The sequence below is a fragment of the Myotis yumanensis genome, unplaced genomic scaffold, assembly GCF_028538775.1.
Source record: "Myotis yumanensis isolate MYYU_CA2020_CCGP unplaced genomic scaffold, mMyoYum1.0.hap1 SCAF_3, whole genome shotgun sequence".
Lineage (NCBI taxonomy): Eukaryota > Metazoa > Chordata > Mammalia > Chiroptera > Vespertilionidae > Myotis > Myotis yumanensis.
In genome coordinates this window covers 146,653,010-146,674,698 of record NW_027223754.1, presented here as the reverse complement: position 1 = coordinate 146,674,698, position 21,689 = coordinate 146,653,010, and the positions used below count along the sequence as shown (strand labels likewise).

The window sequence follows — 21,689 nt, the reverse complement described above, 5'->3', positions numbered from 1 at the left end:
AGCTTTCCTGTAGTTCTGGGTGATGTCCGTTTCGCTTTTAGTTGTATTTATGAAGTGGTTGTTTGCGGCAGCAATCTCCGGTGTTTACCTATCGCAGATGTAGTATTAGCACGTGATAATAAGTTATAACTAAAGGAGCACTGGTGGGTGGGTGGATTACTCTACAGGAGGTAGTGAGCCACTTTTCAGAGAAGCATTTAAGGGGAGAAGAACAACTCTTCTGTGAGTAGCAGTTCAGATAATTAGGGCATTTTCCATCACCGTCTCCCGTGCCCCCTATACTCCAGCACATTGGATGACTCAGTCTTTCTGGAACATCTGTACACAAAGTCTTTACACATTGCATTTCTTCTTGGAATGTCACCTTCCCAACCTGGTCATTCACCAAAAAGCCAATTCCATGAAGACACAAATCCAAAGTCATCTGTGCAGTCTTCTCTCAAAAATCTCAACACTCCTCACTCATTTGTGGATTATAATGAACAACATAAACTGATGAACAAAAATAGATCTAGAGACAGAGAAGCATCGATCAGATGCTCAAACCTCAGAGGGAAGGCGGAGGAGGGTGGGCTAAGGGGGAGAGATCAACCAAAGGACTTGTATGCATGCATATAAGCATAGCAATGGATACAGACACCGGGGGATGAGGGCATGAATTGGGGGATGGGAGACAATGGGGGGGATAAGGACACATTTGTAATATCTTAATCAACAAAGGAAAAAAAATCTCAGCACTCCAAAGCCACATCTTCACTTCCTCTTTTGTGACTACAAAGCCCTTTGTGAATATGTTACTATTCCTACACTGCACACTCCTGGACAGGGAGGGAGGGAAGGGGTGAGGAGTGAGTAATAGCGAATCTGTTTTCTGTCCAGTACTCAGTAGTCAACAGCGGTTTGTTGCCTAAATGATCATTTCTGAAAATCTGTCATTCTAAGGAGGAGAGCTACTGAAATGCAGATCCCTAGCCCCACTGAATCAGACTCAGAAGGTGGTCTTTTTGTCATGCAGTTCCCTGGGCTGTGGACAAACACTCTTCTAGGTTAAGCACCACTCTGCTTCTGCCCGGCCCAGAAGAGCTCTCAAAAAAGCTCCTTTTAGCTTCTGTTCTTAGCTTGCTTTTCACATTTTCTATTTATTTGACCTTCAAATTCTTCCACGAGATTATTTTCATTTAGCTTTCAGATACATTCTGGATCCACCTGCCCTAGAACTTGGTTTTTTAGCTCTCATATAATTTTGTACTGTTTGTTCACTACATTCATAAAGTGTGTGTGTGTGTGTGTGTGTGTGTGTACTTATTAATGAAGTCGTAAAGATGTGAAACTTTGTGGAGTTTTCAAATGGATCAGTTACACTTTTTTATTCCACGGTGCTTTTCTGATCATACGTTTATATTGTCAAAAAGTCCCTAAAGTTACAAATCATAGCTGACATAGAGATGTCTTACAGGATTTCAGAAAACGGGGGATTTTGGATGAAAATATAATTAGACCCATGTTGCAGTTGATAATGTTTTAAGAATTCATTTTCTAACCAAATTTATTTTGGAAATTATTTAATCAGCTAAACCCATGCTTGTATTATGTCTTTCAATACTACCCTCCCCTACCCAAGTGCAATCAAAAAAGAAACTGGAGAAAAAATCCAGTCTCCCCATTTCTGTATCTTAGATAATGCCTAACACAGAACCCGGTCCCCGTAGTTTAGTTAAATGGATCATGTGTTTTGTGCAGTAGTTTTTTAAAAATGACTCAGTAAAGGAAGAAAGTGAGTTCTGCCTACTCTGCCCACATGATTGAAATGCAGTCCGCAAGACACTTATCACACAAAGAACCCACCCAAGAAGAGTTCTATTAAAATATGAATTCATTGTGGTAGGCTGAAAAGCATGCGATTATGCATCTTGATAAACCCTAAAATAAGATAATGGAAAATAAGTAATAATAAGTCTGTAATCCAATGTTCCACATCAAGTGAAGACAGTGTCTTCCCTTCATGAACTCACTGGAAGCCTTTATATTAATTAATATACTTAGAATAGCCCACTCGATCCTGTCACTTTGTTCATGAATGCAGAAGTCAATTTTTTTTCACTAAAAGGTAGGCATTAAACAAATCTGTTGCATGCCTCTTTTTCTCCTGGCTTTTAAAAAAAATTACTTTTTTCTAATTAAATTTATTGGGGTGACCTTGGTTTCTCCTGACTTTTTAAAGAAAGTGATTACATGGAAGTTTAGGCCGCAAATGACTCAGACTCTAGTGAAGGTTATTTGGGCAACATTGATTGTGGAAGTTAGGAAATGCTGCCTTTGCAAATGAAATACAAAGAAAGTCAGAACTATATGAAGAAGTTTCTCCAAGGGAATGCTCCTTGTCCTACATGACCAAAGACACTGCGTCTATAAATTCACCTCAGTGAAATTGCATCCATAGCACCAAAAACCGACCTTGGAGCCAAACTGAGACTGGAGGGAATAAGCAAAGGCTTACAATGCATTTCTCTGAGAATGTACCAGGCCTGCAAAGAAATGCTTTGGCCCACTAGTCCTCAGGAGGGCTACACCAATTTCATTCCCAAAGAATCACTACACTGATTCTCCAAGAAAGGGATGCAAAAGTCAGCTCTTCTCCCTGACCTCCAAATCGGGAGCTCTGAAGAGAAGACTGGAAAGCCCTAAAGATAAAAGACCCGGGAGGCAGTGCTGTGCAGTGGTTAAGAACAAACACTTCAGTCTGATTCCCAACCTTTCCATTTGCCGCTGTCCCAGTTTTCTCATCTGTAAATGAGGGTGCTCATAATATTTGCTCATTTGGATTAAATGGGATTTGGATTAATGAAATGCTTGACATATAGTCAATGAATGTTAGACACGATGATGATGATGATGATGATGATGATGAAGAATTGATGATGATGGTTTATGATGATGATGATGATGATGATGAGATGTCGTACATTATTCCACGTGCCCCTCCCCCAAAGGAGAGAGATTCATGGTGGAGCTATTCTTGTGCCAGGAAAACCATCAGGCTTGAACAACCTAGAAAGGAAAGGAGTCCCTGTGACTGAATTTCTAATTCTTTTTCTAGAACACTGCTTTGAAATTTCACTTATAACTCATTTTAAAACTTTAAAAATCTACTGATCCACTTAAATAGAATTGAGAAGAAGTCTAGGGAGAATCTGGGTTTGGCTCCACAGAAATTTTAAAGATAGACTAACTGGAGAATCAAGATATATGAGAAAGAACAATAATGATTTTTAAGAACATAAAGTTTAGCTTTTAAAATAGTTTCCTTTCAAGGTGTTATGAGCTTTAAAAGTTGCTAGGGTATTATAAGATCATTATTTAATCTATGATACTCTAGAAAGAATGCAGTCCCTGAAAAAGAATACTTGGATTTTGATCTCAGGAAACTTTGAGCTTGTGTGAATGAATTTTTATTATTATTTTTTAAAATATATTTTATTGATTTTTTACAGAGAGGAAGGGAGAGGGATAGAGAGTTAGAAACATCGATCAGCTGCCTCCTGCACACCCCCTACTGGGGATATGCCCGCAACCAAGGTACATGCCCTTGACCGGAATCGAACCCGGACCCTTCAGTCTGCAGGCCGACGCTCTATCCACTGAGCCAAACTGGTCAGGGCGAATTTTTATTATTTTTTTAAAAATTCATTCACACAAGCTCAAAGTTTCCTGAAGGCAAGAAACATTTCTTTTATCCCAAGTGAAACCAGGACATACTTAAAACTCACTCAGTGAAAGCTTTTGTCTGACTTTTTCCAGAAACATGTAGGTGTGATTCTCCTGGTCACATCATAGTGTTATTGTCATTTGAGAGAGACATTTAACTCCCCCACCCTCACCCCCTAAAAATAGTAAATAATTCAAACTGAGTTAACTTGCAAATTTTAAAAATCGGCTTTAATTACATTTGGTTGTTAGTTGTCATTCTCTAAGATGTTTAGTATACCCCTTGTGCTGGGCATACACAGCAAAAAGGGCTCTGATGTGTTTTTGGGGTTTCACTCCTCACAGCTTCTACCTCCAAATCTAGAAATTTCTCCTTCCTACAAAGAGCACAATCAGTTGACACCTACTCTCCCTTTATAAACTAATTTACCATGACGTAGAAAGGTTTTAATAGAAGGAAAGGAAATGTCCAGCACATTATTGGAAATAAGCAATAGAAAAATCAGATCCCCCTTATGAGCATTTCCTTAATGCAAAGCCCAGGCCCCCAGGAAAGGCCTTACCACACCGTCCTTTCTGCTGGCTGGATGGTGACGCAGGCTTCCCAGCCAGGTCTCGAGGGGCAGGATCTCTTCTGGGAAAAATATTACAATCGTGTTTGTAGTCCTGCCTTCTGCTCGGAACTTTCTTGGTGTACATCCAAGAAGAGAATCATGGAAATGTAGAGCTAGAAATTGTTTTGGAGACGACAGATTAGAAAAAAGTGAAATCTAGAAAAAGGACTTATTTACTCAAGCCCAAACACCTAAAAAATATTTGGACTGGAGCCCTATCCAATGGTCTCCATTTCTCCTAAGCCCAACTGCTGCTTTGAAGAACTCAGAATTCAACATGTCACAGAAACTCTTCGCTTTATCTTTCTGTTATTAATAGAAGTGGAACTGTATAGGCAGAAGATAAATATGCAGTGACTCAGTCATTAAAATAATACTATTTGCTGGGTTTTAAGCATGTTATGATTCATTAATGCTACCAACATTTTTGAAATTTCACTGTTATCAGGCATAGTTCTACATGTGAAGATACCGAAAAAAAAAAAAAAAGCCCTTGTCCCAACTTGCCAGCGAATGGGGAGGCTGACATAAAACAGACAAGGGTGATGCTGTGTGATCCTAGCTGTGATCGTGTGGGGTGCGGCCTCTATGGCCACATGAAGGAGGGGGCTTAACTGTGGGGTAAGAAAGAGAAGGATCCCCCTAACAAGTAATGCCAGAACTGCATCTTGAAAGAAGGGACTAAGGAAAAAGGCATTAAAAGGAGAAAGAAGAGTATTGCTAGTCAGGTAGCTGTGACAGCACATGGCAGATTTGGGTACAAAAGTGCTTTCACATGACTGCATCCCAGGCTTATGTGAGGCCAAGGACAGGCAGGGATCAGGTCATGATGAGCTTTGTATATCATGCTAAAATGTTTGTATTTTACCAGAAAACAATGGGAAGGTATTGATACATTATATGCTGTAAAATAATATGACTCAAGTTATACTATAAAGCAAATAGATTTTTTTCCCTGTTCCTTAATATCAGATACTTTGGTAAAATATCTGAGAATAGACCGTGACAAAATTGCCAGAATCTACTTCCAATTGTCGAGTTGACAGAGATCTCAATTTCCTCATCTGTAAAATGGGGATCATTATAGAGTTGTTGAAAGAAATACACGAGTTAAAGCCTGTTAAGCATGGATTACAGTGTCTGGCATATTGTAAAGACTTAGTAACTGTAAGCCGGCATTGTCTTCATTGTGTTCATCATCATTATAACAGACTGAATTGGAGAAAATGGAGGAGAATGCTAAGGGCTAATTTTAACATCTAAAGTTAAGAGTAATTTTCCAGTTCTGCTGCATCTACATTGCTTAGGGTAATGTAGGGTCAGAGAGTACTCTGTGGGAGGCATGGCTGGGAAAAGGCATTGGTTAGCAGATTGCACGGATTGTGTACTTGGCGGGGGGGGGGGGGGGGGGGGGGCTACTTTTCTGCTGATTCTGTTGTCCACGAGAATGTAAGATAAGAAAACATGCCCTGACTGGTTTGGCTCAGTGGATGGAGCATCGGCCTGCGGACTGAAGGGTCCCAGGTTCGATTCCGGTCAAGGGCATGTACCTTAGTTGCAGGCACATCCCTGGTGGGGGGTGTGCAGGAGGCAGCTGATCGATGTTCTCTCTCATCGATGTTTCTAGCTCTCTATCCTTCTCTCTGTAAAAAATCAATAAAATATATTTAAAAAAAAAAAAGAAAGAAAGAAAACAGGCGTTTCTGCCATTGAGAGCAGTATCTGAGCAGAGTAGAGGCTTGGTTTGTTAGTTAAAGAAGGAAAAGGAAAATATTAATGTCCATAGAAAGAAATGGGAGATAAAATTAACTTTTTTTTTTTTTGCTTCCCTTCGTTGATTGACAGGCTCTCAAAAAGAGAGAGTGCGCTTTTAGTTTGCTATTAGATTGTAGCTAGTTGTTTATAATATATCCTTATACTGTAAGGACTGAAGGTTATGTTTTCCTGTATTTTTGTTACTAGCATATTTTCTGTAATTGGGCCAAATTTGAAATTTGTAGCAGGTCCTCATTTCATTCAGTGTTGTTTCAATATAACGTTGATGCGATGTCCAAGGAACTTCACTCTTGTTTATATCAGTTAACCTGTGGTGAAATTGGTTTTGTTATTTGGTTTGGTCACAGTTCCAAGAACCTATCATTGACATTACGCAAGGACTTACTCTAGTTAGCAATTTAAATTTGGTTGTATTAAAAATAAGGTAGGTTACAAATAGATTTAGTATCTGCATGCCATCTCTATAAAAAATGGACTATATTTCAATATTTCATAGGATAATAGGTTTACTTTTTGTTGTTTTGTTTTGTTAGTGCTCCTATATCCCTCCCTGTAAGAGAGAAAATCAGAAGAACTTGGAAAGTGTCATGAATTGGCAACAGTACTGGAAAGATGAGATTGGTTCCCAGCCATTTACTTGCTATTTTAATCAATTTCAAAGGTAAGCCAATATTTACATGTACCTATTAAACTTGTTTATAGCCTTTTGTAGTTTTACACTATGACATATTACATTAATTAATCATAGACTGTGCTAACTTGAAAAATATACAACATGATTGTCTCAATTCTTTCCAGCATGTAGTAGGGAAGACCCTTCTTACTCTACAGGATGGGAGGCATGCAAAGAATCTGCAAGCAAAAAAAAAAAAAAGAGAGAGAAGAGAGAGAGCGCACTTCTATCTTAAAGTGCACCATCTGGGTACACTAAGAACGTGCCTTAGGTAGGATCATTGTATACTAGCTAAGGTGTAGGTTTATTAGCCTCTTGGACTACTTCAAATATCATTTTCCCTTTTACTTTCTATTCTTTTTTTTTATCAATTTTTTTTTTTTGCTAAAAGTATTACAAAGGGTATTACATATGTGTCCTTCCCCCCCCCTCCCCGCCCTTGACAATCCCCTGCCCTCCCTTACCCCCCAGTGTCTTATGTCCATTATTTATGCTTATATGCATGCATACAAGTCCTTCGGTTGATCTCTTACTCCCCTCCCTCCTGCCCCGCAACCCTCCCTGGCCTTCCCACTGCAGTTTGACAATCAGTTTGAGGCAGCTCTGCCTCTGTATCTATTATTGTTCAAAAGTTTGTAATGGTCTTTATTATCCATGAATGAGTGAGATCATGTGGTATTTTTCCTTCATTGACTGGCTTGTTTCACTTAGCATAATGCTCTCCAGTTCCATCCATGCTGTTGCAAATGGTAAGAGTTCCTTCTTTTTTACAGTAGCATAATATTCCATCGTGTAGATGTACCACAGTTTTCTAATCCATTCACCTACTGATGGGCACTTAGGCTGTTTCCAGATCTTAGCTATGGTGAATTGTGCTGCTATGAACATATGGATGCACATATCCTTTCTGATTGGTGTTTCTGGTTTCTTGGGATATATTCCTAGAAGTGGGATCACAGGGTCAAATGGGAGTTCCATTTCCAGTTTTTTGAGGCAACTCCATACTGTCTTCCATAGTGGCTGCACCAGTCTGCATTCCCACCAGCAGTGCACAAGTGTTCCTTTTTCTCCACATCCTCTCCAGCACTTGTTGTTTGTTGGTTTGTTGATGATAGCCATTCTGACAGGTGTGAGATGGTACCTCATTGTTGTTTTGATTTGCATCTCTCGGATGATTAGTGACTTTGAGCATGTTTTCATATGTCTCTTGGCTTTCTGAATGTCCTCTTTTGAAAGGTGTCTATTTAGATCCTTTGCCCATTTTTTGATTGGATTGTTTATCTTCTTTTTGTTAAGTTGTATGAGTTCCCTATAAATGTTGGAGATTAAACCCTTATCGGTGATAACATTGGCAAATATGTTCTCCCATGCAGTGGGCTTTCTTGTTGTTTTGATGATGGTTTCTTTTGCTGTGCAGAAGCGTTTTATTTTGATGTAGTCCCATTTGTTCATTTTCTCCTTAGTTTCAACTGCCCTAGGAGCTGTATCAGTGAATAAATTGCTTTGGCATATGTCTGAGATTTTGTTGCCTTTGGATTCTTCTAGAATTTTTATGGTTTCTTGTCGTACATTTAAGTCCTTTATCCATTTTGAGTTTATTCTTGTGTATGGTGTAAGTTGGTGGTCTAGTTTCATTTTCTTGCATATATCTGTCCAATTTTCCCAACACCATTTATTGAAGAGACTATCTTGGCTCCATTGTATGTTCTTGCCTCCTTTGTCAAATATTAATTGAGCATATTGGTTTAGGCTAATTTCTGGACTCTCTATTCTATTCCACTGATCTATATGTCTGTTCTTGTGCCAGTACCAGGCAGTTTTGAGAACAGTGGCTTTGTAATACAGCTTGATATCTGGCATTGAGATCCCACCTACTTTGTTCTTTCTCAGGATCGCTGCAGCTATTCGGGGTCTTTTTTTATTCCAGATGAATTTTTGGAGAGTTCGTTCTAGATCTTTGAAGTAGGCCATTGGTATTTTAATGGGAAGTGTGTTGAATTTATAGATTGCTTTGGGTAGTATGGACATTTTAATGATGTTGATTCTACCAATCCAAGAACATGGTATGTTCTTCCATCTCTTTATGTCTTCCTCTATCTCTTTTTTCAACGTCCTGTAGTTTTCTGAGTAGAGGTCTTTTACCTCTTTAGTTAAGTTTATTCCTAGGTATATTAATTTTTTTGGTGCGATGGTAAATGGGATTGTTTTTCTAATCTCTCTTTCTGAAAGTTCACTATTGGTGTATAGAAATGCCTCAGGTTTCTTGGGGTTAATTTTTTATCCTGCTACATTGCCAAATTCATGTATTAAGTCTAGTAGTTTTTTGATGGAGTCTCTAGGGTTTTGTATGTATAATATCATGTCGTCTACAAATAAGGACAGTTTTACTTCCTCTTTTCCAATTTGGATGCCTTTTATTTCTTCTTCTTGTCTAATTGCAATGGCTAATACTTCCAGGACTGTGTTGAACAGGAGTGGTGAGAGTGGGCATCCCTGTCTTGTTCCTGTTCTTAGGGGAAATGGTGTTAGTTTTTGTCCATTGAGTATGATGTTGGCTGTGGGCCTGTCATATATGGCTTTTATTATGTTGAGGTATGATCCTTCTATTCCCATCTTGCTGAGAGTTTTTATCAAAAATGGGTGTTGGATTTTGTCGAATGCTTTTTCTGCATCACTTGATATGACCATGTGGTTTTTTTCTTTCAATTTGTTTATGTGATGTATCACATTTATTGATTTACGGATGTTGTACCATCCTTGCATCTCTGGGATAAATCCTACTTGGTCATGGTGTATGATCCTTCTGATGTACTGCTGGATCCGATTTGCTAAGATTTTGTTGAGGATTTTGGCATCTATGTTCATGAGGGATATTGGCCTGTAATTCTCTTTCATTGTGTTGTCTTTACCTGGTTTTGGTATTAGGGTGATGCTGGCTTCATAGAATGAGCTTGGAAGTGTTCCTTCCTCTTGAATTTTTTGTAGTAGTCTGAGGAGGATAGGTTTTAGTTCTTCCTTGAAAGTTTGGTAAAACTCCCCTGTGAAGCCGTCTGGTCCTGGGCTTTTGTTTGCTGGGAGCTTTTTGATGACTGCTTCAATTTCTTCCATAGTTATTGGCTTGTTGAGATTGTTAGATTCTTCCTGATTGAGTTTTGGAATGTTGTATTTTTCTAGGAATTTGTCCATTTCCTCCAGGTTGTCTAGTTTGTTGGAGTAGAGTTGTCCGTAGTATTGTTTAACAATCATTTGTATTTCTGTGGGGTCTGTTGTTATTTTACCTCTATCGTTTCTGATTTGGTTTATTTGGGACCTCTCTCTTTGCTTCTTGTTGAGCCTGGCTAGAGGTTTGTCAATCTTGTTTATCCTTTCAAAGAACCAGCTCTTGGTTTCATTGATTTTCTGTATTGCTTTTTTGGTCTCTATGTCATTTATTTCCGCTCTAATCTTTATTATCTCCTTCCTTCTGATCACTCTGGGGTTTTCTTGTTGCTCTCTTTCTAATTCTTTGAGTTGAAGAGTTAGATGATTTACTACCATTTTTTCTTGTTTTTTTGAGATAGGCCTGTAGAGCTATAAACTTCCCTCTCAGGACTGCTTTCATTGTGTCCCATAGGTTTTGGATTGTTGTGTTTTCATTGTCATTAGTGTCCAGGATGTTTTTAATTTCTTTTTTGATCTCATTGGTAACCCAATCAATATTTAATAACATGCTATTCAGCTTCCAAGTGTTTGAGTATTTTGGGTTGTTTTTATTGTAGTTTATTTTTACTTTCTATTCTGATGAAGTACCAATAAAATGAGTTCATACCATTAAAACTTTGTTGACTTAGATCTCAAGCTATACCATATAATAATGTTTCCTTGGATTAGAACACTTCAGTACCCACACAGATCGATCATGGTAATCTATTCACCAGACATTATTGAGTATTTACAATACTTGCTGGACATCTCCACTTGTGTGTTCTACAGTTATGTCAAACTTTCTTTTCCTCTGCTGGTTCCTCTCTTGGAGAATGGCATTACCATCCACTCGTTTCCCTAGTCCAGAAACCTTTGAGTGATTCTTAATTCACTTTTCTTTTGTATACTTTATGACCTATGTTCACCATCATGCTGATTGTACCTCTGTGACATCTGTTCTGTGCCTTGCCTGTGCCACTGACTTAGTTATTCATATTATTTCTCAGCTCCATTAATGTAATAGTCTTCTTCTTCTTTTTTTATTTTTATTGAATTTATTGGGGTGACACTGGTTAACAAAATTATACAGGTTTCAAGTGCACAATTCCACAATATATCATCTGTACACTGTATTGTGTTTTTACCACCCACGTCAAGTTTCCTTCCATCACCATTTATCCCCCTATACCAGGGGTGGGCAAACTTTTGACTTGAGGGCCACAATGGGTTCTTAAACTGGACCGGAGGGCCGGAACAAAAGCATGGATGGAGTGTTTGTGTGAACTAATATAAATTCAAAGTAAACATCATTACATAAAAGGGTATGGTCTTTTTTTTTTTTTAGTTTTATTCATTTTAAACGTGTCGGATCCAGCCCGCGGGCCGTAGTTTGCCCACGGCTGCCCTATACCCTTCTCCACTTCCCCTCTCCCACCTCCCCCATCTCCACCCGTCTCCCACTGCATACCATTTTACATGCAGCTGCCAAGGTGATCTTTCTAAAACCTGAGACTAATCAGATTACTCCTCATAGTTTTTGAGTCAAGTCCAAATATCTTGGCATGGCCTATGTATCAGGTACCTATTTCTGTGTAATAAACTACCCTAAATCTAACAGCTTACTACAATGATTCATTATCTCTTCTGATTTTGTGGGTTGGCTGGGAGGTTCATCTGTTGGTTTCTCCTGGGCTCATGTGCAGTCAGATGATGGCTAGAATAGCTGTGTGGTCCATAAGGTCCTCTTCTCTCACCTGGTGCTGGCTCAGATGAAGCACCTGTTCTCCACCTGGCCTCTCATTCTCTAATAGGCTAGATCCCCTTCCTTATGGCATGGCAGCCTCAGGACAGCATTTCAAGAGAGCCAGGCCTTTGCTTTGGAACTCACATAACATTACTTCTGATATGTTCTGTTGGTCAAAGGGAGTCATGATATAGCCCAGGTTCATGGGGTGTTGAAATAGACTAAAAGCTGCAAAGGTGGTGTGGCTATATTTAATCTACAATGGCACACAGACCTCTAACCCAAGCTACCGCCTCTCCAGTTTTATCTCCATACTCACACTCTTTGTAATAGACTTTCTGAACAATGTGCAGTTCCAGGAATATCTGATACTTTTATATCCATGCCCCTTTATTTGCTTCTTCTGCTTCTTGACTGCCTTGCTGAAGACTCCTCAGATATCACCTTCTCTGGGCTGCTTTGCTTGATCACCAGGTTTCATTTAGTTGTATATCAGTCAGGATGCCATCTGCTGCAGATAAATATAAAACTGTGGCTCAAAGTGCCGAAAACAATTGGGAAATTTATTACTTTGTACATCAAGAAATGCATGAATGGGCTGACATTAAGGTTGTTTGATGCAGTGACTTACAGTGCCATCAAGAACCCCGTTCTTCTAGATCTCAGTTCTGCCTCAGGTGGCTCCCTGATGACCACAGTATGGCTGCTATGGTTCCAGATGTTACAGCCAGATACAGCAGTGATCAACATCAGAAAGAGCCTATCTCTCCTGACATATTTTTATTTTCACAGCTTCCCAAAGCCAGCATCCCCTCAGGTGTTTTGGTTTATAAGAGTTCCTTTGCCTATACACCTAAACTAATCACAAAAAAGAAAACCAGAATCTACCTATGAATGGGGGATAGGCAATGTGTCCTAAGGTGCATGGAGGAAGGGTATACACCTGAATAGATTTGGGAAGGAAGAAGACAGGGGATGGAACTTGTGGAACAACCAAAAGTACCAGCTATTATAAGGTGTGTCTTCCATGTTCTGTGTACAGCTGTGACCCTCGCTTTCTATAACTATACCAGAGGACCTTTAAAAATAAAATGCACTGCAGATCAATTAAGTTAGAACCTCTGGTGGGTGAATGTAGGCATTACTATTTTTAAAAAATTAACTTCAGAAATTCTGATATATGAGAAATGTGTTATATTATATAATAGTTATTACTATATATCTCATATATATTTATTACGAGATTCTAATACATGTACATTCTGATATACAAGCTATATATTAATCATTAATATATCTTATATATTATATGAAATATATCTATATGTTTACATTAGACATATATTTACATAATATTTGAGATATGTTAATATATTTATAAATATATCTAATAAACCAAGGCTTGACAATATATGGTACATTGAGTATATAATGAGTGGTGAATTTTTAAGCTGGAAAAGTAGCTTGGGGTTAGATTTCTAAAGAATCATACACACCATTCTAAGGAGATGGTTTTTGCCATACAAGCAATGAAAATTTGTAAAAAGTCGTGTTTTCTTTAAACCAAAGACTGGCATGACTAGATCTCTGACTTAGAAAGTAACTGGTGTGAGTGCTGAATGTGTGTTGAAGGGAAAAATAGTGAAAGGCAGGTAACTCTGACTCAGTGATGGGGAAGTGAGGAGAGTACTGATCGGAAAAAATAATATGTTTGAGTGGCTATGATGTGCCAATTATTGCGAATAACATCTTGTTTAGATCACCACATTTTTTATAGTCCTTCTAAGCACCAGCCCTATTTAATAGGTGAGGAAACTGAGTCCTAAAGGAGTTAAATAACTTGCCCAGTGCACACAGCTATTAAGTGGAATCCAGTTAGTCTGATCCCAAAGCTCCTCCTATCAGCCATCTGCAGTGGAGCTTATGTGAGAGCAATGGAAGTGGAAGGCTCTAACAGGGCATATGTCAGGCAAGACATTTAGTTACAGTCAGTAGAACTGAATGACAATGTAAGTGATGAGGAAAAAGAAGGTATCAAATTTGACTGAGTTTGAGAAAAAGCTGGTCCAGCTCTGACTATGCCGAAGTTGAGGGACTCATAAGATACCCAGAAGATGCTTGAAGGAGTTGGAAATACAGACCTTTCATCCAGGAGCAGGAGGTCAGGACCAGTGTTACACAGATCTGGGAATTGGTGGTGCACAAGCATCCTGGTTGAAGCACAGAGAAGGAATGCGCACTGGGAGTACATAGAGAAGAGAAATATGACAGAATCTGGGGATCATCTACATTTAAGGTATAGGTAGGAGGAGATGGAGAAAGCAGTCAGATGGTGAGAGGAAAGTAAAAAAAGAATACCGTAGTATCTTGGCAAACTTTGCAGGTTTTAAGGAGAAGGGGGTAATCCAGAAGGACTCCTGAGAAGTCATCAGTTTGGGCAAGTAGAAGTCTCCTAGCAATCATTGTGAAAATAGTCCTAGGATACTGGCTTAGAAATCATCTATAGCCTCCGCAGATGAGGATGTGAAGGCATTAGTAAGTGCAGGGGACTCATTCAAGAAGCTTTCCATGACTGGAAGGAGTGTGGGGAGGAGGTGAGTAATTGAGAGGGAAGGAGGAATGCAGAGCAGTGAGCCTGCTAAATACTGAAACTGCTGAGAAGGACACATTGACTATAGGTAGTAATTAAGACAAAAGTGGAAGAAAAGGAGATAGGGTGAGATAAACAGGTTAAGAAGTAGGGATACTCTTTTCTGTGAGGCCGGAGCCAGGGAACGAGCGTAGGCATCAGCAGGCAGGAGGAGAGCTGGATGTGGAGCCCAGGACTATCTGGATTGGGTGATCCTTATGCTTCCAGGCCCAACCAGGGGCCACGTTCAGAATGTGGGTGAGCTTGCACTTGCACTTGGAAGCAAACAGAGCACCCCTTCTCGTGGGCTGTCCTGACTAACTGGTCTCGGCCTCCTAATAAACTCCCCACACTCCCCACTCAGGCACAGAGTTCTCTAAATGCTGCCTCCCCCAAACAGGGTTGCCTCTTATGAGGGCACGAAGTCTGAATATCCTCAGTCCCCAAGCAGGGCTGTTCCTGTGGAATAATGGGGACCATCTGAAAAGAGCTAACCCTCATTCTGTAGCAATTCTGTTAACTTCAGGAATAGAAAGTTAAGCCTGTTGTACTTCCCTCAGAATGGATGCTCATTCCCTCTCCCTCATCTCACTGTCTCCTCCCCAAACTGTCGGGGTGTAGATAGACGTGGGGGTGTCTGTCACAACCCAGTAGCACCCGAGACATGAGTTCAAGTGACTCTGGGAAAACAGAAGATTGGAGTTGGCTCTTTTACCATGCCATATGCGAGAGGAAACAGGAGTGCTGGTTGGAGGTGGGAACATGGCAGCTCTTAGCACACTTTTTACTACTGCTAAGTATGAGATAAAGATAGGTTTACTGCAGAGACTCCCAGCTGCTCTCGATAAGATGAACTTCACATTTAAAGTAACCTTTAGATTTCACTCACATGCAGGAAATAGGGAGAGTAGTTATCAGGAAGTTTCCAATTTTAAGTAAAGGGTGTTATTTTAAAAATTGAAGACAGATCATTGGAGCCTTAGCTTTGCACTGTGTAAGCCTCATTTCGGAGAGCTATCCTCAGGAGTGGGATCTGCAGCGGCCAGAGCAGCCACCAACAGCCATGCCTGTGTGGGAGGCCAGTCCCCACGTGGTCACCCTGCTCCACGCTCAGAACGGACACTGAGGGCTCCATGGAGCCTGGCACGGGCTGCTCCCATTCAAGGCCGTCTCATATAACCCTCCAGCTCCTAGCCTCCTTCAGTCTTGGGCTCACAATCTCCTTCCAATGTGTATACTTCTAGTTTGCACATTTTTACATAGGTGAGGTCACGCTTACCCTTCCTACACCACTTGTTAATCTCTTATCCTTCCCAGGCTTCTTTCTCAGCAAAACCTGAATTATGCCCCCGTACTGAGTATGTTTTGAAATTTTCATTCCAGTGCTAGAAAACGTCTCTGTAGTCTGTCTTCTCATGCTGTTCCCCTCTTCATCTTTGCCTTAAATGGCTTCCCCTTGAAGGGAGGATGGCCCTGGGAAATGGGTACTCACTCCGCAATTGCTTTTGGATCTCAGGGCCAGGAGGAATGATCAGTCTTTGTTTTCGTGTTGTTGTTGTTTTTTAGCCTTTCCTCTAATGGAGAATATAGTCTTTTTCTATCCAGATTTACTGTGTAATGCTTTGTTTTATTCTTCTGAGTGGATAGGAGTTCACAGAGTGCACAGAGCAGGCTTACACGCACACACACACTCACCCAATGAACAAACCCAGCCACACCCCCTGTGAAGTCTTGAATTATCCTCTGGGTTCGACCCCTCAATGTTTCTCATCCAGGTTGTTGGCATGATCTTCAGCTGGCCTTTCACGCTGGGTCTTTCTCTCGTCTGTCACCGCACTGTACTAGGTTTTGTTTTGCTTTATTTAAGCCTCTATTTCAGCGGTTCTCAACCTCTGGGTCGCGACCTCTTTGGCGGTCGAACGACCCCTTCACAGGGGTCGCCTAAGACCATCCTGCATATCAGATATTTACATTACGATTCATAACAGTAGCAACATTACAGTTATGAAGTAGCAACGAAAATAATTTTATGGTTGGGTCACAACATGAGGAACTGTATTTAAAGGGCCAGAAGGTTGAGAACCACTGCTCTATTTGATCTTGACACAGTCCTGATTAAATTTTCCTTCCTTCTTATTGTCCGTGGGATAAAGAGCACGCCCTTCCGATCCCAGCTTCAACTTCTGCTATTTCATTATGTGCTAGTCATGGGGAAACAAACAGAAGAAAGCAGCAGGGAAAAGAAAACCGGATACAGGTCCCTGCTCATTGGAGCTTATAGTCTGTCTTCATACCATGGCATAGATAATTACAAAGTAGGGTAAATACTATGAAGGAAGAGCTGAGGGTACTACTATGTGATGTTATAACAAGGTGGGGAATCTCAGAGGCCTGCCTGAGTAAATTATAATTAGTGGAGACCAGAGGATGCTCAACAGTCATAAACTGATGAACAAAAACAGATCTAGAGACAGAGAAGCATCAATCAGACCATCAAACCTCAGAGGGAAGGTAGGGGAGGGTGAGGGAGAGATCAACCAAAGGACTTGTATCCATGCATATAAGCATAACCAATGGACACAGACACCAGGGGGGTGAAGGCATGAATGGGGGGGGGCTAGAGGGGGGTAAAGGGGGGATAAAGACACATATGTAATACCTTAATCAATAAAGAGAGAAAAAAAAATCCAAAAAAAAAAAAGAGTTAGCTAGGTTCAAAGTGAGGCGAGGAATATTTCAGAATGAGGCAACACCATGTGCTTGCTGGTGTTAGGAACGGAAAGGCCAGCCTGGCAGGGGAGCTGTGAGTACTGCCCCTGGAGAGAGAGTAGGTGGGTTCAGATTTCACTTCCATGCAGGCACCAGTCAATGATAGGTTTTAAGAAGATGGGTGGTGACATCTGATTGAAATGTTGAACTTTTCCTCCGCTGTTCCAGTCGCCTCAGATTCTTCTCTGTTTCTCATGCACATTGATGCCTTTGCTCCCTTCCTCTCCTCTTCCCTCACCTGGGGACACTTTTGCCTTTTTTCACTCCTAGGAATTAGCATACCACGATGGCTGTAGTAGGAACCTTGGAACCAGCCTCTTTCTAGTGTGTGTGGTCTTCTAGTAACCTTGAACCTATTTGCATCGCAGTTCTCTTTGTAGAAGGAAAAAACAATAAGGTTATTACGAGGCTATCAGTGAAATGGGGCGAGCCTAACCCAGAGGTGGGCAAATTTTTTGACTTGAGGGCCACAATGGGTTCTTAAACTGGACCGGAGGGCCGGAGCAAAAGCATGGATGGAGTGTTTGTGTGAACTAATATAAATTCAAAGTAAACATCATTACATAAAAGGGTACGGTCTTTTTTTTTTTTTTTTTAGTTTTATTCATTTCAAATGGGCCGGATCCGGCCCGCGGCCGTAGTTTGCCCACGGCTGGCCTAACCCATAGTAGTTCCTATAAAACTGTTTATTATTATTTTATTACCATTAATAAGTTTGCCTCAAATGTCATTGTGTAACCTTCTCTCACCTTTTTAGGTGTAATTAGTCACTTCCTCTTCTGTGCTCCCACACTGTGATGGTTGCCTTTACCTTCCTCCTTTCTAGATTATGAATTCCTTAAGGGCAGTGGTCGGCAAACTGCGGCTCTCAAGCCACATGCGGCTCTTTGGCCCCTTGAGTGTGGCTCTTCCACAAAATACCACGTGCGGGCTCGCATGTACAGTGCGATTGAAACTTCGTGGCCCATGCGCAGAAGTCGGTATTTTGTGGAAGAGCCACACTCAAGGGGCCAAAGAGCCACATGTGGCTCACGAGCCGCAGTTTGCCGACCACTGGCCTAGGGCAACCATGTGCATCAGGTAGACGGGTTTACATTTCTGCTGTACTCATTAACTGTATGACCTTGGGGAAATTGTGCAACTTCTTGAGCTTAGTTTCACCTATAAAATGAAGGTAATATTATCCTTCTTAAGAGTATTTGGGGGGTAAGGATCATATCTGTGCAGTAGTGAGTTCTTAGTAAATGTATGTGTGTTTCTTTCCTTGCCCTCTACATTTCCAACAACTAGGGCAGAAATAAAGAATCAGTAAATAAACAGCCTGGTTATTCACTGATTAGAGGCTGAATGAGGTATTGGATTAATAAATAATAGGGATTTTATTAATGAGTAAAGCAACAGAACACACACAGATAACTAAAAAGAAGAGATTCTATTGATAAATAAATATATTGTACTTCTGATACTAAGCAGATATATCCTAATTTTGAAGTCCATTCAAATTATGTTTGTCCTGTAATACGTTTTTTTAAAAAATTTTATTTTAATTAATTTGTTGTTATTTATTTATTTATTTATTTATTTTTTAATCCTCACTGGAGGATATTTTTCCCATTGATTTTTAGAGAGAGTGGAAGGGAGAGAGAGAAACATTGATGTGAGAGAGACACATTGATTGGTTGCCTCCCAAACGTGACCCTACAGGGTCTGGGAAATCTGCAATCCAGGTTCATGCCCTTTACCAGGAATTGAACCTGTGACCCTTTGGTACAGGTTCAATCTCTAACCACCAAGCCAAACAGGCCAAGGCCTATAGTATGTTTTTCACACTTTTCGGTTTCGAGAAAGTTGAACATAATGGTCTGAACTAAAATTGAATGAGTGCAGAACACAATTTGAAAGCTATTAAAGTAGAAAACTAAAAGCAATCAATTAGAAAAGTACTACTCACTTAATTAGGGCTTTGTTTTTTTTACCTATAAAATTTGATAGAATGATAGATTAAATGATCTTCAAGATTCCTTTAAACACTCCAGTGTTAAGGTTTTGTGATTCTCTGATTCTGAAGGCTTGTGAAACTACAGCAGCTTAAGATACTAGATGAAATCCTAATGTGGAAGAGAAAGAAAAATTAGCAAAGAACTAAGTGGTTTACAGTCTGTGGCCATTTAGTAGAGGAGCAGACAATCCTCCTACCTCAACAATAATCGAGTTTTGGAATGATGACACAGAGTCATCAAAAGGTTAAATATAGTTCAACACACTCCTTGAAAGGCAAGGAAATGTGTAATGCATTTTTAGAAAGATTTTTACCAATGATATTTTAACATTTTTATTAGTTTTTCTTCAATTTAAAATGTTAAACTTCAATTATTTGGAAAATTCACTTTTGTAATTACTTACATCCTCTTTTTGAAATAAGCATATTTCAGTAATTAAAAAGCTCTCCCTGCCACAAAATGGCTCATCACTCTTCTATCACCAAGTTACCCTTTCCGGTGTCTGGGATTTCATGCATAAAGTTATAACCATTTCAGTTGATTTCTCTTTCATTTATTCAACAAGCATTTATTAATCACCTGATATGTACCAGACAGCATCGGTCAAAGATAATAAGACTTTGTCCCTGTCTTTAAGGAACTCACTGCCTAGTTTGGAAGACAAACGTGTAAATACATAATTTGGATGCAATGTACTAAGTGCCATAATGATACACACACACACAGTATAATGCCTGGACCTACTTGAATGGAGATAAGAAGTGGAAAAAGAATAGCCTTTACACGGAGAAAAATTTGAGTTAAATTTTAAAGAATGAGTAGTAATTTTTCTGATAAACACGAAGAGGGAAGGGGATCTCAGGGAAAACAATAGTATGTTCAAAGGCATTAAGATTAGAGATACTATGGGCAACTGGAAGTAAGAAGCTTCAGATGCTTGGAAAGTGCATAGAGAGGAAAGGTGGTAGACGAGCCTGAAGAGGTTGAACCAGATAATAATGTGCTTTTGTGCATCCTAAGGGTTTTAGACTTTATTATATGCACAGTGAGGAGTGACAGTCACATTTGTGTTTCAGAAAATCCAGCCTGGTGGATAGACTGGATCTAAGCCAAAGTTGGAGGAAGGGTGAGCAATTGGGAGATTATTGCACCAACAGACCAGGGCTGAAAAGAGCCTGGGCAAAGGCAGAATTAGAGAAGGGAGGGAGGGAGTGAGGGAGGGAGGGAGGGAGGAAGGGAAAAGAAAGGAGAAAAAGAGAGAGAGAGAAAGAGAGAGGGAGGGAGGGAGGGAGAGAAAGAGGGAGGGAGGGAAGGGGGGAGAAAGAAAGGAGGGTACGGACATGAGACTTTAAGGAAGTGGGATCCACACACCTGGAGATTCACATGCTGCATGATGGGGTTCAGGTAAAGAAGAATATGGAGTTGGGTCATCTGGCTTTCTGTTGTGGGTGACCATCTTGGAGGCATCATGAACTGGGGGGTGGGCAGGAGCATGGTTTCTGGGAAGGCATTTGCTTTCCTGATGTAAGTCCCACCACCTCCTGTTCCCACTACCTTTGTCCTGGTAGAAAAGTGGATAGATGTGGCTTGATGCCAGAGATGCAAAGCCGTCAAGCAACTTTGTGGTGATAAGCATGAGGATGGACATGCACAGGTTTAGAAAAGCAGAGCAGAAAGACAGAGGAGCCAGCTTCCTGGCACCATCCTTGGGCAGCTGCCCCTGCCTTGCCTGCCTACATTGGCATTTCTTCTTGTGTGAGACAAACAACACTTACATGCCTCTGAATACATTTATAACCGTTTCAACGAAAAAATAACTGGTCCATTGTAAGTGACTTTTGCAATGTCTTTGCATTCATGTTTTACTTATGAAGCCCTAGAAACAGATTTCTTTTAATAGATTTATATGTTGAATTTAATTGTTTCATTGGCTTCTAAGTTTTCCTTTTAGCTTTTTTTAAAAAAATACTTTATTGATTTTTTACAGAGAGGAAGGAAGAGGGATAGAGAATTAGAAACATCGATGAGAGAGAAACATCGATCAGCTGCCTTCTGCACACCCCCTATTGGGGATGTGCCCGCAACCAAGGTACATGCCCTTGACCAGAATCGAACCTGGGACTCTTCAGTCCGCAGGCTGACGCTCCGTCCACTGAGCCAAACTGGTTAGGGCTCCTTTTAATTTTTATAGAACAAATTACTAAAAAAAAGAATCTTTGTCTTTACTAGCAGATACAAATGGAGAAAATGTGCATAGAAAGATAGGAACTGATATTTTGAATAAATTCTACAGGGAAATTTTATTGACTTTTAAATGAATTGCTATATAGCAGATTTGATATTTTGTAAAAATTTAATATTTTATAGAGCATTTTACTTTTGTTTTCTATTTACTCTGAAAAATATTTGTTATAATCATTAAAGAAGAGACTGGTTCTGTAGTTATTTTTTTTTTTAATATATTTTATTGATTTTTTACAGAGAAGAAGGGAGAGGGATAGAGAGTCAGAAACATTGATGAGAGAGATCGATCAGCTGCCTCCTGCATGCCCCCCACTGGGGATGTGCCCGCAACCAGGGCACATGCCCCCGACCG

General features: G+C 40.2%; 1 protein-coding gene across 1 annotated transcript in view; it reads left to right on the top strand.

Annotated features, from left to right (window-relative positions):
- KCNMB4 (potassium calcium-activated channel subfamily M regulatory beta subunit 4) overlaps window positions 1–21,689 on the top strand; it is a 65,979-nt gene that overhangs the window by 22,412 nt on the left and 21,878 nt on the right. Inside the window, exon 2 of the mRNA XM_070409733.1 lies at window positions 6,629–6,756. Within this exon, the coding sequence (XP_070265834.1) occupies window positions 6,629–6,756 (128 nt within the window). The remainder of the gene's footprint in view (window positions 1–6,628; window positions 6,757–21,689) is intronic.